The 17,227-nt window shown below is 37.8% G+C and overlaps 2 protein-coding genes across 2 annotated transcripts in view; one reads left to right on the forward strand and one right to left on the reverse strand.

Annotated features, from left to right (window-relative positions):
* Nucleotides 1–4,432, forward strand: part of sgpp2 (sphingosine-1-phosphate phosphatase 2) — a 7,720-nt gene extending 3,288 nt beyond the window's left edge. Inside the window, exons 4-5 of the mRNA XM_056238584.1 lie at nt 2,068–2,157; nt 3,668–4,432. Coding sequence (XP_056094559.1) covers nt 2,068–2,157; nt 3,668–4,231 — 654 coding nt within the window. The 3' untranslated portion in view covers nt 4,232–4,432. The remainder of the gene's footprint in view (nt 1–2,067; nt 2,158–3,667) is intronic.
* Nucleotides 4,433–7,504: 3,072 nt separating this feature from the next.
* On the reverse strand, nt 7,505–17,177 carry farsb (phenylalanyl-tRNA synthetase subunit beta). Its single transcript, XM_056238582.1, has 17 exons — nt 17,064–17,177; nt 16,486–16,541; nt 15,924–16,078; nt 15,771–15,846; nt 15,497–15,612; nt 15,257–15,407; nt 14,667–14,775; nt 14,332–14,402; nt 14,112–14,173; nt 13,969–14,020; nt 13,071–13,132; nt 11,588–11,795; nt 11,408–11,488; nt 10,176–10,268; nt 9,923–10,040; nt 9,700–9,852; nt 7,505–7,912 (listed from the first exon to the last, which is right to left on the reverse strand). Exons 1-17 carry the CDS (start codon nt 17,119–17,121, stop codon nt 7,761–7,763), a joined length of 1,773 nt encoding a protein of 590 aa, XP_056094557.1. The 5' UTR covers nt 17,122–17,177; the 3' UTR covers nt 7,505–7,760.
* Nucleotides 17,178–17,227: the final 50 nt, after the last annotated feature.

The raw sequence follows: 17,227 nt of genomic DNA on the forward strand, positions 1-17,227 counted from the left end.
CCATTTATTACCTGTTAATCACTTTTTGAACATAGACCTGAAAATAACATTTCCAACTTAAACTGTTGTAAATCTTAAATATGTTGGAGCACAGACTTAAGATGATTCAACTTTTTGAATCATGTAAAAAAAAAAGGGGAAAAAAAGTTCACAAAAAAAATTCACAAAAAAAAGACTGATTTTTTAAAAATATATTATTTCAATGAAATCAATGTACTATAGTTCAGAATGTTTTTATTTTATTTACTATTTTCTTTTTTTCTTTGTTCTAAATTATATTTATGGAACAGTTATGATCCATTTATTACCTGTTAATCACTTTCTGAGTAGTGAAAATCTGAAATCTACAACTTAAACTGTAATTAAAGAAGAAACTTGTCAGATTATTGAATGAAAAAAGAAGTTTAAAAAAGTTAAACAAAAATAAAGTTGAAGTAAAATAAATTTCAAAACATGTTTTACTCTAAAACTGTGAGAAAATCAAAGCATAAATCTAAACAAGTTTTCTAATATCTGAAACAATGAGCTTTGGGTGCAGAGCTCTTAATTTTGAACTCTCAAAGAGCACCAGATTGATTAATTTAACATTAAAAAGCACAACATTTTCATGATCCCCGGAACCCCCCTAGAGGGACAGAGGTGCACTCACCACAGATTTCACAAAATCCTGTGGGAAAAAACGGTATTGCTATCCCAATGCAGTTTATAGCTTGTTTTAGGATTAGTGTGGAGTATAGTTCAGCTTAGTAGTTATTTCATCTGTTAACTCTTACTCACTCCTATTCACTTATTACATGGCGTTAGTGGTTTTAATAGGAGTTGGTATACATATTCAAGGGCGTGCAAAGTTCGGTTGTGTTTATGATCATATGTAGTGGGCCAGTCTGGGCGCAGTACCAAAAGCTTCAACCAGACCAAATTCGCTTCCCATTATTTTCCAATGCTGTCATGTTTGACCGCTATTTTTTCTAATCATGTCCCTGGTTGTTTTTGTGTGTGTGTTCACAGCAAGTGCCAAAACCTTAAACCCATTCCGATGAAGTAAAAAATAAATAAATAAACTTAAAATTTCTCAGTTAAAAATGACTGATTAGCATCAGAGGGTTAAAAGTGTAATTTAGCTGTTTTTCTCTATTCTTAGTTTATATAGGCAGCAATTATGTATTTATTTCAAACAAGATCATATGAGTAAGGATCAGTGTTGAAGCTAATTTGAAACCCAAGATCTTCAAGATCAATCTTCTTAAAATATGATATATAATCATGATATATTACAATCAAAGCAGTGTTTACACTACCGTTCAAAAGCTTGGGGTCAGTACAATATGTTTTTTTTTTTTTAATGAATGATTCAGAAAAAATTATTAAATTATTAAATTAATAAAGTGACAGTAAAATATTTCTATTTCAAATAAATGCTGGACTTTATTTATTAAAAGAATTATGGTTTCCACGCAGAACAACTGTTTTCAACATTAATCAGAAATCATTCTTGAGCATCATTTAGCTACTCCATAAAAGGATGGACTGATTTGAAAAACGATTCTTTTTACATAAAGGAAACCAGAGAGCTGTATATGTGTATGATTTAAGAATAAAAAAAAGGCCATTCCAGTCAATTATACATGAGCTCTACTGTCCCAGAATCCATTGAGCCCATTCAGGAAACGTTCTTCATTAACTTCCTGTGAAAGACCCCCAGCTGACAGAGGAAGAGAGAGAGAGATGGACAGATGGAGGGACTGGGAGATGGATAGAGTAAGACAGAACAGAGGAGGCTGGGCAGCTTCATGAATATCTACAGACTCTTCACATGTCGTCAGTGATTAACAGAGTCCTGAATAAAGCCAGTGGGAAGAGCTCATGTCAGGAGAGAGAGAGGGATGTTATTAGAAGAGAGAGAGAGAGGATGTTTTGAGTTTATTGATACAATAAAATGACTATTTCTCTCATGGTTCACTCACACACAAAAGAGATTCATTTAATGGCCGCTTTTGACGAATGTGCTGGAAAGTTGATTTTTGAGTGAACGGTTTGTTTAATAATGTGTTTTTTCCCCCGTCTTAGTTCCCGTTTGAGCTGGGGTTGATCGCGGCCGTGGTTCTGTCTGCACTGGTGTGTCTGAGTCGTCTTTACACCGGCATGCACTCGGTTCTGGTGAGACTGGAAGAGAGAGACACTTTAAAATGGACGTGCACTTTTGCGTTTGATATGAAAAATTTAAACTCCTGTATAATTCATATAGTCTGGAGAGTCTCCATAGATTTTACCTCTAGTTCCTTTAATACAGCACAGTTGTATTGAATGCGAAGGCAAACATTTGCTTACATGCTTAAAAGATGCTGTTTATCATTTTAGTTAAGCATTAAATGTTGCAGTTTTAGATGGAGATTAGCATATCACATTGCAGGTCAGCTGCCCATATAGAAATCACTCAGAAAACCCTAGCAACCACATAGCAACATGTTTTACAGCCATTTAGAACACACTTGAAACCAGCTAGAAACATTAACAACCACTCAGAGCACCCTAGCAACCACATAGCAACATGTAAACCATTTAGAACACACTTGAAACCAGCTAGAAACATTAACAACCACTCAGAGCACCCTAGCAACCACATAGCAACATGTAAACCATTTAGAACACATCTTAACAACCACTTACAGCATCCTAGCAACTGTGTATAGCACACGTTAATAACCACTCAGAGCACCCTAGCAATCACATGGCAACAAGATTACCACACAGATCAACCTAGCAACCACATAGCAACATAACCACACAGAGCAACCTAGCAACCACATTGTAGCATAACCACTCACCACCCTAGCAACTACATAGAAACACATTAACTAGCAACCACATAGCAACAAGATTACCACTCGGAGCACCCTAGCAACAACAGCAATGTAACCACACAGAACACCCTAGCAACCCCATAACAACGATAACCATTTAGAACACCCTAACAACCAGCTAGAAACATCTTAAAAACAATTTAGAACACCCTAGCAACTGCATAGCAGCACATTAACAACCATTTGGAACACATTGCAAACAGCTAGAAATATTGACGACCACTCTGATCACCCTAGCAAACGCATAGCAACAAGATTACCAACCAGAGCACCCTAGCAACCTCATAGCTGCATGTTAACAACCATTTACAACACCTTGCAACCAGCTAGAATCATTAACAACCACTCAGAACACCCTAGCAACCACATAGTAACAAGATTACCATTCAGAGCACCCTAGCAACCACAGCAACACAACCACTCAGAACACCCTACCAACCACATAGCAAAACATTAACAACCTCTCAGAGCACCTTAGCAACCACATAGGAAAACATTAACAGCCACTCAGAACACCCTAGCAACCCCATAGCAACATGTAACCTATTTAGAACACCTTTACAACCAGCTTGCAACCACATAGCAACATAACCACTCAGAACACCCTAGCAACTGCATAGCAACATAACCACTCTCACAACCAGCTAGAAAATGAGTAAATTTTTCATAATAATGCCATAAAAACTGCATTATAGTGTCAGTATGACGGTACATAAAACCGGTTGAGCTGCATGAATCTAGAATTACAGAGTCTGATACTAATGACAGGAAGCTAAAGTGAATCTCTCTCTCTCTCTTCCTCTCAGGATGTGATTTGTGGCGTTGTAATTTCAGCCGTCATCATGGCCGTGTCGTACCCGTTCTGGGGAACTGTTGACATCCTGCAGCTCCACAGCCCCGTCTCCCCCATCGTGGCGCTGGCACTGCCCCTCTTCCTATCCTACAAGTACCCAGAGCTAGACCATTACACCACCACACGCGGGGACACTACCATTATTTTAGCATGCAGTGCGGGAAGTTCGGTCGGATACTGGGTGAATGAGCGTATGGGCTTGACCTTTGACCTAGCCGGGCCTTTTCCAGTGACTCTGCCGCCCCTGACTCTTGCAGCCGTGGGCCTCGGTGTGGCACGGTTCCTGGTGGGGTTAGCGATGCTGGTCCTGACCCGGCAGACGATGCGCTGGGCGAGCCTGCGGGTGCTCTGCCGGATTTACGGAGCATCTGTGAGCGACGTCGACGCACGCAGGAGGAAAGAGATCGAAGTGCCGTATAAGTTCAGCACGTATGTTGCCATCGGACTGGTCAACAGTATCATGGTGAACAGAGTGTTTGTGATGATGGGACTTTGGGATTTGGGAAATTCTGTGTAATTTCTCAGTGTTTACAGGCAAGTTTGAACCAAATCCCGCTCCATCATAAATTCTCAGTCGAGCTGCACGGTTCTGGATAAATTGAGAATCTCATGTAATTTACTAGAGGTTCTGACAAAATGTTAATTGCTCCAGTCTATTTAAAATTTTAATGAGTGAATGATTCAATGACTCATTAATTAATACTTGTTTCATTACTGGATGAATCAGCGTTTTTTTGAACGAATATCTTGAATGAATGATTCAATACATGTTTTTTATGGTCACTTTACGCCACCTACTGGTGTAACGCTGTAATTGATATAATCGTGATTTGACGCGCCATGTTACAGTGTTTATATCCGAACTATTACCTTTTATCCCAGTTCTGATTATATGAATATTTGTAACAGAAATGAAAGAACTGTGTCATTGAAAAGACTGTTTGTGAAGGTTTAATAGACACAGACGAATCGTTGTCGTTTAGGAGTAGGCTATGAGATCGCGTGGGTGTTTGAATCGAAATCGCAACTTTTTTAACGATTATTCGTGCGGCTTTAATTCTCAGGGAGAAATTCACATTGGTCTTTTTATCCAAACAGGATTTGTTAAACCTACTGCATTTTGTCAGATTTTGAAGACAGTTTGTGGATGTTTTAGTGTAGTTTCGCTACACTAAAGGAATATTCTTGGTTAAATACAAGCTAAAAGTGAAGGGTGTAATTTCTGCTCCACAAAAATCACCGAATGAAATCGGAAACATAAACAAATCATATGAAAAAATTACTTCAGAATAATTTACTCAATTCTCATCTGCTATAGTGTGATCCATGCACACACAAAAATAAAAAATTCAGGGTTTTAGGACTGCAAGTCAACATGTTACATAGCATTTTAGTGTTACTTACCATTTTAGCGCATTTTACTTGGTTTACTTAGCGGGGATTTCTTGTGCTTCCAGTTGCATATCGTCCCGAAGTCAATTGGTTTTTAGTTAAATACCCGAAAAATACATTTTTATGTTTCATTTCACAACATAAAATACACAAGTAATACATCCTTATGAATTTTTAAGAAAGTTTTATTTGTCTTGAAAAAGGCGTTCGCTAGCAAGCGTCTAAATGGGACTACAGTCTGGGACATTAAACGACTCACTTGACACTTTCACAGCCTCATTGTGTTTTTAATGGTCTTTGTCGGAAGCTCAGTGGTGGTGACGTTGAAGTCATGTGACCATGGTGTAGTTCGTTTATAGCCTAACTTTATTATTTTACTTCTGCTGATTGTATTTAGGTTTCAGAACTCATAAAATGTGTTAATTTGTAAATATCTTGATGAACAAAACGTGTAAGATTCATTAACTTTTGTTGGTCACCGAATATATTTTCTGCAATAATCCAAAAGCCAATGGAAAAATCCTATAGTTTTTTTGTTTGAGGGAACCAGGATGATGCCAACTTCCTGTTTAGCGTACGGAATTACATCATCCCTGCAGCACTCTATTGGTCAGACTGTTAGTTATGCCCTGAACCCTATTGGTTTTTGCCCTTTTTTGTGGGATCATCCAGTGTATGTCTTGCATGAAGATGGGATATGAGAACATTACACATTTCACCTTTATATTCTTCCATTGGTTGGTTAGGAAGTGACTTCTGTGCTTTCTGCATCGCTGCACTATTGACAGTACACAATGACCTTTTGCCTGATTCTGCAATTTTGCTGAAATTTGGCAAATAAATCTGACCTAAGAGGAAAAAGGTTCGGTTTTGTGACATAAGAATGATAAGATGCTTATTTAACATGATCACAGATTGACAATTTTTACTAATTCCTAATACCTGTTATAAATTGCTTTGTCTGCCTCAACTCTGTGAATATTTGTCTTACTATAATTTTTTTTTTACCATATAGTTATGCATTTGATATTTATTACAAAATACTTTACATTTGTACCATGAGTACCAGGATGTGTTTATGAGCTTTTACAGATGTGGTGAAGGAAATAAATAAATACAGTAAAAATAGCTTCAAGAAAGTGTCCTCCCTCTGCCTCCATTTCTATCTGTTTGTTTAGCATTTGTAAAGTGTTGATGTGCTGAGGAGTGTTTGCTGTGTAGACGGTTTATTAATTCATGACAAACACAGAAACCACAAACACGGCTCTCATGTAGCCACAAACCCTTACAAATGCAGTTTACACACACACACACACACACACACACACACACACACACACACACACACACACACACACACACACACACACACACTAAAGCTCACCATAATAGCCTCTAATCACTTTCATTCTTACGGTTGTTCAGACACTGAAGGCATTTAGACACACCTTATCCACTTTTTCAACTATTTAGAATAATATTAAAGTCATTAAATATATGAAACAGTACAAATGGAAATATGGGAACCTATATAAAACCAACTGAAGCTTTTAGGGTTTTAATGTCATGCAAAACATATATTCAAATGCATGCAAACTTTTGTCTATGACCGTATATCTGCTGGAAATCAGATGGAGCCCGTCTGATAACCTGTTAAACCTCTCATTTTTTGTTTCTTGTTGATCACTGATCTAGACTAGAGTTACAGCTGACATATATATTCACATGCACAAGTCACTTTCAATATACCTGTGATTAATTCTAGTCAGACACAGGTGTTCCAGCATCAGTGCAGTTGGAGTTGTTCAACACCCTGATACACATACTGACATGCTTTTAACAGACATGCAGGTAAACACACCTTCATTCTTCAGTCAGCCATGATAAGAATCATTAGCATGTGAGTAAGCGCACTGTCTCAATGTTATTTACTGCCTACTTAGTATGTGAGTCTGTGATTACTCTTCTGTTAGGAGGGTGAAAGGAACATGGGCATCCATCCAATCAATCCCATCCACCCATCCATCACACTAGTGTGCTATTACTGTGTACTGAGCACTACTGTGTGTGTGTGTGTCCACACATATATAGGTCTGAAGCCTTTATCTTTGCAAGCACACATGTAAATATGTGAACATGAACATAATGAACAGGCTCCTGAACACTAAAAAGAGGGAAGTAAAAAAAAAAAAAAAAAAAAAAAAAGTGGTCAAGTAGTTATTCCTTGAGTGATTAAAGTCAGTAAATTTTAGTACAACCCGATAACGTTAACTAGCATTTTCAGGAAAAAGAAAGTTCTCTGCGGGTCAAAATGACCCGAACACAACATGGGGGTTAAATAAGCTTGACATTGCTTGATATACACCAAATACATGCAAATACCAACAAAAGTAAACAGTTTCGCTGTATTCATCCATATTTATTTGTTTCTATGTTGTAAAATGTTCCATAGTGTGTCACATACTAGCAGTGGACAAGCTGAGGTTTATTAAAACAGTGATTCATTCTGAACATACAGTAACACATGGCGCTTTGACTATAACTCATTCTCCTAAAGATAAACAGCCAGTAATGTGTGGATGTCGCTTCTGAAGGAGGAGCGAAGACAATGACCGAACCGGAGGGGTGTGGCTAAGATAATTAGCATTATGACATCACAGGAAGGGCTCAATGTCGATATCGATGGCAGAGCAGGGCATGGTCAGCTCAAAACGACTGATGACATCAGGGTGAAGGACCCCGAGGTGTCCGAAGCTTTTGCCACGTGAAAAGATCTCAGCGCAGCGGCCAGGGAAGAAGGTGGAGTCTGTAAGAGAAATGATAAATTAATAGGGCTGTAACAATATATCGTGTCACAATATATCACAATACAAAAATGCAACAATAATCGGGGATAGTGACCATCTGTATTGTGTATAGTTCATCCAAAATGAAAATTACTCTCAGTACTACATTAAACTACTATATATAACGTCAAATATAATGTATAATAATGCAATGGGTGAAGTTTTGATGTTCCTGATAATGCCAAATGTCTGATGCTACCAGTAAAAAGTGGCCTACATTATTTTAAATACATATATTATTTATATATATATTTAAAAATATAGTCAGTGACAGCGAGTATGTGTATCGAATCGTGACATGAGGGTATCGTTACACCCTTTACATTAAATAGTACTCTTATTCTTTGGAACTAGGTGCACAAGGTTATTTTTGTACTATTTGTATTATTAGACAGTCCCTCCAGTTTTTCGCGATTCTGCGATCGCTGAATACAACGCAAAATCAACAAAATGTCGCATTTTTTTGCGATCCTGCATAATTCCTAATTTAACCGCAAAATAATCACAAAAATTAAAAAAAAAAGTCCTAACAAAACATTAAATTATAATCACCCAATTGAAATATCTCTAGTTAATTAAAGTTTCAATGCATTTTTACGTGGGTACAGATTACAGAATAGATGTTGCGCACGCGTGATGTCTGTGAGCGGTCTGTCAGAAACATGGCGAAAGAAAAAGCGTCTCTCCTGCCCTGGTTTTCATTAGGCAGTACGGCAAACTTATTAACGCGTTTAACATGATTGAATGACATAACAAAAAGTATGATATGCTCGATGGTACTAAAAAGAATTATTAAAAGCGCAGTATACCGTGAAAGAGAACTAATTTCAGCCAGTCGAGTGACAGTCTGTCTCTGACTGCAAGTGTGTGTGTGTGTGTGTGACTGACTGACTGACTGACTGACTGACCGCCTGTCGGCCTAGTTAGAATATTGAATTCTCTTTATAGTGCTTGAACAAATACACATAGCTACAATTACTTCAAAATATTCATCTTGGCAAGTATTTACATAAAACAATCAGTAATAGCTGATTGGGACGTTTGTCATTACTGTAGTAGGTCTTAAAGTGACAGTAACCTAATTTACCTGCTGTTGTTAATGTTAATCAAGCAACAACAATAGGCTACAGCACAATTTAAAAAAAAGAATTTGATTAGACCAAATAAACAAGCTTTATGCATTTTGTTTGTGATTTGTGTCATGTATGACTATTGTGCATCTGACATAATACTATTATGGTAAATGTGATGTCCTAATTATGAAATATAAAAATCGCAATTTTTTTCCACAAATTTTTGGAAATTACCACCACAAAATCAGTCATTTTGATCGCAAAAATCACATAAAAAAATCTTGAAATCCTGGAGGGACTGATTAGTCAATTTCATTTATATTCATTACTAGTTTTTGTTAAACTTAATATTTATTTTTTTGCTTTATTTTAATGAACGAAAACAATTTGAAACAGTCTCTTTAAGCCTTTTTACATCCATCAGGTAAAAATAAAATGAGGAAATGAGCATCTGAGTGTCCAGTAAAAAAAAAAAAAAGGAACTATAACACATCCTATTTACATTTTGCTGACCTACTGCTCGCACATAAACGCTGTTAAATATTAACCACTAAAATAAATCTTTGATTATGACTCCGAGCTCATAAAGCAGGTGCACAGACTGATCTCACTCAGAGGATCAGAGGATGGACATCATGTCGGCTTTTATGACATTTATGTCATTTATGACTCACCCTCTGCCGCCTGGATGTGGTATCCTTGGTTACGGCCTGGTTTGACATCCAGCAGCTGCATGACCCGGTCCAGGAGTCCATGGATGACTTCAAACCCCGGGCTCTTGTTGTAGTAAACGGCACAGAGACGCCTGTTGTTACGGGCTCCTACGTCTGCGAGACAGATCAAGTTCAGAGACCGTTTATTAGCACGCATTACTTGATTCGAGGACGTCAAACACACCTTTTGTTTCATCCTTCAGGACGACGTCTGAAATCTCGAACAGTTTGAGAGGAAGGGGCATCTTCCTGTTGGCAGCGACCGTTTTCAGGAGGCCAGGAAGAAGAGAGGTGCGCGCCACCTAGAGGACAGTACGGTTTAGTTAGTCAAATCTCAGTCTGAGTTACCATTAACTGATTTAAACTTGTGAAAGCACCCTCTAGTGGACAAATGTGAGAAATCTGACAAGAATCCTTTGTGGATGGGTGTGTGTTACCTGAAACTCTGCGGTCTTTGGGTTAGAGATGTGGACTGCTCTGATTTCTGCTATGTTTTTCCCAAGTTTATCTGCGATATCTTCTTGGGAACACTGCAGAGAGAGGGGAAAAAGGAGTGTATATATATATATATATATATATAAAATATATCTGATTCATTTCATGCCAACTTTAAACGACTGCCCATAAAAGTCTGATTTGCAAACAAACTACAACATTGGTGGCTGTATATTAGTTTTTGCATTCAGCCACGAGGACAACGTAACAAATGTGTTGTTTATTTTTTATTTTTTGGTCTTTACATTATTTTTGTGTTATCTTAAATATATATATATATATATATATATATATATATATATATATACAAAGATGTCAATAGAACAGATTGTAAATACAGTAGTGGCCAAAAGTGATGTCCTGGAGGGGATGTTTGTTCTTAATGATTCTACATGTTAATTAAACCATCAAAATATGAGGAAAAATGAGGGAAGAACAAAATGGTAAACTAAAGTATTTACCTGACAAAATTATTTTGCAAAAAAGGGAGAAACTACAGCTACAGGTTTAATTTTCTAAGCAAAAAAAATAATAATATGAAGATGTCAATTTTCCTTTAGGCCGGACATCATTTTTGACCACTACTGAATGTACATAAACTAATATCTCTAGAGAGGAGCATTTTGCTAAATATATTCACTATATTTCATAGCATATTTTTACTCAACTTGTTAGTGATGTCTTATTTAATTCATGTTTGAATAAATCTGTCGTAAAAACAAGTGTTTATGAAAGCTACCATTTGAAAGTTTATATTTCAACAACAAACTGGAGACAATTTTACCTTAAAAAGTTTATATAAAAACTGCCTAATGTGCAATTCAATACGTGTTGATTATTATATCAAAAAATAGCAATTGACTTTTAACCTTTAATATTATAGTAATTATATAGTTTACCCTGTATAGTTTACAGCATTAGTTAAGAGTTTGGATTTCTTACTGTACCTGAAATATATCCATAAAACACAGATACTGAATCGAATTTAAATCAGAATCGAGGTTGTGAAACCTGTGTCTACCCAGTCCTTAAAAATTAAGATCATTTACATACGCAAATCTTGTAAAAACTGCCCATTTAATTCTAATTCTCAGATAGAAAGTGGAATGTGAAGGGAAATTTAAAACCTATGCAGAATATAAACTTAATATAAGAGAGAGGAGTGATTTCTAACCAGAGCGAATGTGAGAGCTTCAGTGAAGCCGGCGGCTGCAAGGTCTTGCCTCAGTAACTCTGTCAGTTTATTTAGAGGGAGCTGCAAATACAAAAACACACGTGTAAGCGCCATAACAAACGCTGAACCTTTAAAATGATCTCAGGTTTAATTGGTCAGCGTGAATGTTTTTCGGCGAACCTGATTGGCTACTGTGTACGTGCGTGGCGTGCTCCTGACGATGTTGTTGAAGCCGTACGCTATGGCAGCGTCCTCCATGATGTCACAGGCGTGGATGACATCAGAGCGTGTGGGCGGGATCTCAACCTGGATGTGATCGCCCTCGCCGCTGACCTCTGACCTCAAACACATCCGGGTCAGCAGCTGAGCGATGCTTTCTGCTGATTCACTGAACAAAGAGCACAGAGAGTGTGATCAGTGTTCAATCTACTGACCGAAGCGGAGAAAGAAAGAAGTTAAAGCTCTAATGCAAGGAAGTCAAACTCCTGATGGACAACTGTCCTGTAGAGTTTAGCTCCAACCCAAATCAAACACACCTGAACCAGCAAATCGAGGGCCCTCATTCACTAGTCCCTACATTACTCCACTAATATAGTCCACTTGAGGGAGTGAATGAAAACGGACACTGACGGCTTCCTGTTTAAAAATCGATTAAAAAGGAATTTGTACCTGTGTCATATTACGCTGGACCAGCGGTTGAAAAAATTAATGTATGGACCAAGCCCTGAAAAGTGAAGCCAAAACGTCTCGATCGCCCCCCGGTGGCCGGTCCTAGTATAGGTCATAAACCCCGCCTCCCTGTGTTATTCAACGGCACGTGAGACCAACTAAACAATTAAATTACACTTCAAATATCCTTTTTCCAAAGATGATGTCTGTCATTTACGGTAGTTTTTATCACGCTGATGTAATTTCAAGTGTTTGTTTTTAAAATAAGTTTGTTTTTAGTTAGTTATTTGATGCGGTGGTGACGTCATGATTGACAGCTGTGATTGACAGGTTCTCTGAGTGAAGTAGTCACTGAAGCACCAACAGACTTTTTTTCGGGATCTTCGGAGGACTGAGGAGATTGGAGCTTTTAAATTTAATATCTAAATTTCTATAATTAATTTTTAAAAAGTGCTTGCGATTGATTCTGCGAGAGTGAGGGCGGGGCCTTGATTTCGCGGCTTTACTTCCTGCTCACGACTGCGCATGTCTGGTCCTGAAATCGCTTCTGCGCAGACTCAAGTTCCAAGACGTCAGCGCCATATCGGGATACTGGCGGCTTCACTTCTGACCAATGGAAGAGAGCGAAGGGGCGTCGTCCATCTTTTTTTACAGTCTATGGTATGGACGAGTCGCATGCAGACGCCATCTTCTGGCGAGACGCGGGAATTCATTTGGCACGACCCTTACAGTGCATTATGGGTATTTTCTAGTCTAGCCGTTGAGCGTACATCGGTTGTACACTCATTATTGCGGTGCATTATGGTCCACTATAGTTTCGGACACCACTACAAATAGCTGTCCCCTCAAATAGTGCCTAATTTAAGGGTATAGGGGGTGATTTCAGACACAGCTCTAGAAACTGCCAAGCAGGTGTTTTTTTTAGCTTAACTCTGCAGGACAGTGAGAGTTTGACATGTGCTCTAATGAGATCAAATGATTAAAATATGCTCACTCGATCCCAACTTTTTTGTTGACGAAGTCCCCAGACAGTGTCTCCGTCCTGTACGCCAGCTCCTAATGTCAGCAAATAACAAAGACTTTCAAAAAAGGCATAATTTTTTATCATATATAATGATAAAATGATAATACGCTTTGTTCCTTAAAGCCAAGAGAATGTTATTTTTAATCTGGGTTTAATATTTAGTCCTGTATACAAGTTAAGCTCTATCAACAGCATCAGTAGAACAAAAATGATTTAGACAGTTCTTTAACAAATAAACCAAAAACATGTTTACAGGAAAAATGTAGGGTTTGCATGTAATGGTCTTTAATTCATATACACTACCGTTTAAAAGTTTGGGGTCAGCAAGGCTTCTTTCTTTTTTTTAAGAAAGAAAGAATCCTTTTATTCAGCAAGGACGCATTCGAGACATTTATAATATTACAAAAGATGTATATTTCAAATAAATGCTGTTCTTTTGAACTTTTAATTCAGCTAATAAAAAATAAAAATAAAGATTTCTACATAAATATGAAGCAGCACAACTATTTTGAACATTGATAATAATCAGAAATGTTTCTTGAGCATCAAAGTATCATATTAGAGTGATTTCTGAAGGATTATGTGACACTGAAGACTGGAGTAATGATGCTAAAAATCCAGCTTTAATCACAGGAATAAATTACATTTTAAAATATATTCAAATAGAAAACAGATATTTTTAATAATAATAAAATTTCACAATTATACAGTTTTTACTGTATTTTTGGTCAAATAAATGCAGCCCTGGTGAACATAAGAGACATCTTTCAAAAACTAAAACCCAAACTTTTGAACAGTAGTGTATATTTACAGGTAGCATTTTTCTATATTCATTATATTATTATTAAGTTAAAAACTGAATACATACCGGATACACACACAATCTGCCATCAGGATAAACAACCTCAGCCGCCTCAACCCTGATTAAAGAGACAAGCAGATCTCAGTACTGACCAACACACTGAATGACACATAAAACAACAACAGCGGAGCCTGTACTGCGGTACTCACGTGAACGGCTCCTCGCAGTATTCACTAAACATGGTCACCATCATGTCCAGCGTGATCTTTGCCTGCAAACACACAGAAAACGGTTTTCATGTTTAAAAGCACCTTGTAGTTTCAGTCACTCAAGCTACAGAGATTACAATTACAACATATACCTATTGAGTTCTGATTGCATCAGTTAACTGAATCTAAGCTCATATTTGATGTCAGGAAAGCGGTTTACCTTCGTGAGGTCTGTGGCCGTACACTCAATGAAAACGTTCTTTGTGTTTAATGAGATTTTGCTGTGGTTCCCTGGGAGAGGGAGAGAGAGAGAGAGAGAGAGAGAGAGAGAGAGAGAGAGAGAGAGAGAGAGAGAGAGAGAGAGAGAGAGAGAGAGAGAGAGAGAGAGAGAGAGAGAGAGAGAGAGAGAGAGAGAGAGAGAGAGAAATACAAAACTTAAACAGATCGATCTGCAGAACAAAATCACAAAGCTTAAAGATGAACAGAAAGAAATGGAGTATTTGTGTGCATTTCTGTCCGTGTTCCTGTGAAAGTATATGTGTGTTTTGAACTCACCGTTGATGATGGGCGGCATCGACAGGACGACTCCATTACTGTCATATATGATGGGGTAGAGAGGTTCGTTCTCGATGATATGCAGGTAGTGCCTCAGATGACTGTCAGTCTACAACACATTAAACGTATTCATAAATTGAGTTATTTTTCGCTGCTTATTGCGCTTAAACAGACAAATACACACACAAATAATGTCAAAATGCAGGTCTTGGCAAGTATTCACGGTCAGTTGTGTTTAGTGAACGTAAACAGTTGAGAAAGAAAACGCATGTGTAACAGTATAATGGATCCGTGTGTCAGTTCTTAAAGTGACAGCAGCGTAATATTCCTGCTGCAAAACTATGAAATAATATTAAAATTATCTATATGGCAGTTTCCCCCCATGGTATCAGTGTCAAAATTGTGGCCAGTAAAAATGCTAAGTGGCAAGTAACTGTGCAAAGCCACTGGTCACAGTGGATAGTGAGCAAAAAAGTTAATGCCAAGTCCTGGTTGCATGTAATTATAGCAAATAATAACAGTAAATTATGCATTATCATCAACTGTCCATCCATCCCCTGATTTGTCCTTAACAGCCAATCAGATCTCACCTTATAGAGACTCATGATCTCAGTGGCGTTGTACTCTTTGTTCTGATTGAGCGGTTTGAAGCGGATATCTGCGGGCGCTTTGGCTGTGTAAGTGAATGGACCGGAGACGGTGTCCAAATCATGAGTTCCTATGGCAACCAGCGTCCTTTTCCTGATGGGACAAGAGCACAGTGAAAAAACATCAGGATTTGCAGTGAAACGTCTCATAGTAAAGCGGAGAGCGTGTGCGTGTGGACTGGCCTGCAGACGTTCTGGTGCAGCTTCTCCTGCAGCTCTATGAAGCTGTCGTATCGCTCCTGAGTGAAAGTGATGTTGCGCAGTACAGCGGCTACAGCGTGAGGCCTCACAGACGCCGTCTACGTGAACACCAAAGGATCATCCCATTTCAGCATCACATTCATTTAAATCATCTCGAATTCTTCACCACGACTGATGCTTTCTCACTGTACTTGAGCTCTTACGTAAATCAATAATTAAACCATTAAAAAATGTGAAATATGACACTGATATGAACCTCCTCAGTTATGACCAGCCGCTGAGGCTCTCCTCCATTCGCCGGACTCACACACTTATACCGGGGAGCTTCCATCCTAGAAACACAAACACACTCATATCAAACACATAAAGGCATCTGACAAACAGCAGAACCACAAGCACGGGGTCTCACCTCTCCTTGAAGACCTGCAGACCCCTGACGAGACCCTCCAGACACAGCAGATCATAGCGGTTGGCTGGAACGTCGATCTTATACAGCACAACATCAGACGCCCCCTCGGCCTTCTCATCTCCCTGCTCACGGCTTAAGATTTCCTTCTCTGACGTCTAGACATCGAGAGACAGACAAGGTAGTGCATTGATCAGAAGCACTAACATCCATATCAATATAATGACTATATGTATAATAAAAATAACAATTATTTACTATTATAAAACAAATGTCAGATTTCTGTAATGATTTAATACATATATACGTTGTTATATAATTAATTGTATATATATATACATAGACACATTTAAAACATAATTATATTTATAAAAACAAATACATTGGTATATTATATCTTATAGTAGATATTATAAAATATTTTTATAAGAAAAAATATGTGTCTGGTTTCTGTAATGATATTATAAATATATATTTTGTAATATAATTCATCATTGCATAAAGGCCTGTTATTTCTTCTTATCTGATCTTCTTGTAAACATATATTTAATTTCATATGACTTACGATTTCGTCCAGCTCAAGGCCAAACTCGAAACACAGTTCATCAAATTCTTCATCCGCTAAAACACGAATAGAAAATAAAATATATTATGAGTCGCATAATGATGGCGTCATCAATGGGCTTCCAGTTTGACATCTGAGCTTTTCAAATGAATGAAGAATAAAAAATAACACCACAAGAAATAACGCATCACTGCATTCAAGCAGCACAAGACTGGAAATCTATACATATTAAATAAGACAAAATCTTAGGTAGAATCATGGTTAAAATCTCAGAGTATTAGAATCTGATGCAATCGCTGCGACACATTGGAGAAATGAATCATTTAATTTTAATTCGTTTTGAGTCTCAATATAATTTTGTTCAGTAATGATAAGATGGCCAAGAAGAATCAATGATTTGTAGAATATAACTTGTTTTATTAAGATATTCCTCCTTGATTTCCACAGATGCAGACAGAATCACGCTCTCTCTCACACACACACACACATACACACACACTGAGCACATTTCCCCTGCTAACAACAAGACGCTAATGAATGCGCTCACTTTATACACCTGATAAAAGTTAAACACGCACTGTATGTTTGTCCCAGAGCTTCAAAGAGCAGATCTCTCTTCACGCTGACTGTCGGCATGCTCGCAGCTGATGATCACCGGGTCTGATCGGATCCGGAGGATCGAGCGTCACACCAACACTCTTTCAAAATAAAAGCCCCCATAGAACAACATAGAAAAGGCCTA

The sequence above is a fragment of the Rhinichthys klamathensis genome, unplaced genomic scaffold (genome assembly GCF_029890125.1).
Source record: "Rhinichthys klamathensis goyatoka isolate OS25496 unplaced genomic scaffold, OSU_Roscu_1.1 h1tg000527l_1, whole genome shotgun sequence".
Taxonomy (NCBI): domain Eukaryota; kingdom Metazoa; phylum Chordata; class Actinopteri; order Cypriniformes; family Leuciscidae; genus Rhinichthys; species Rhinichthys klamathensis.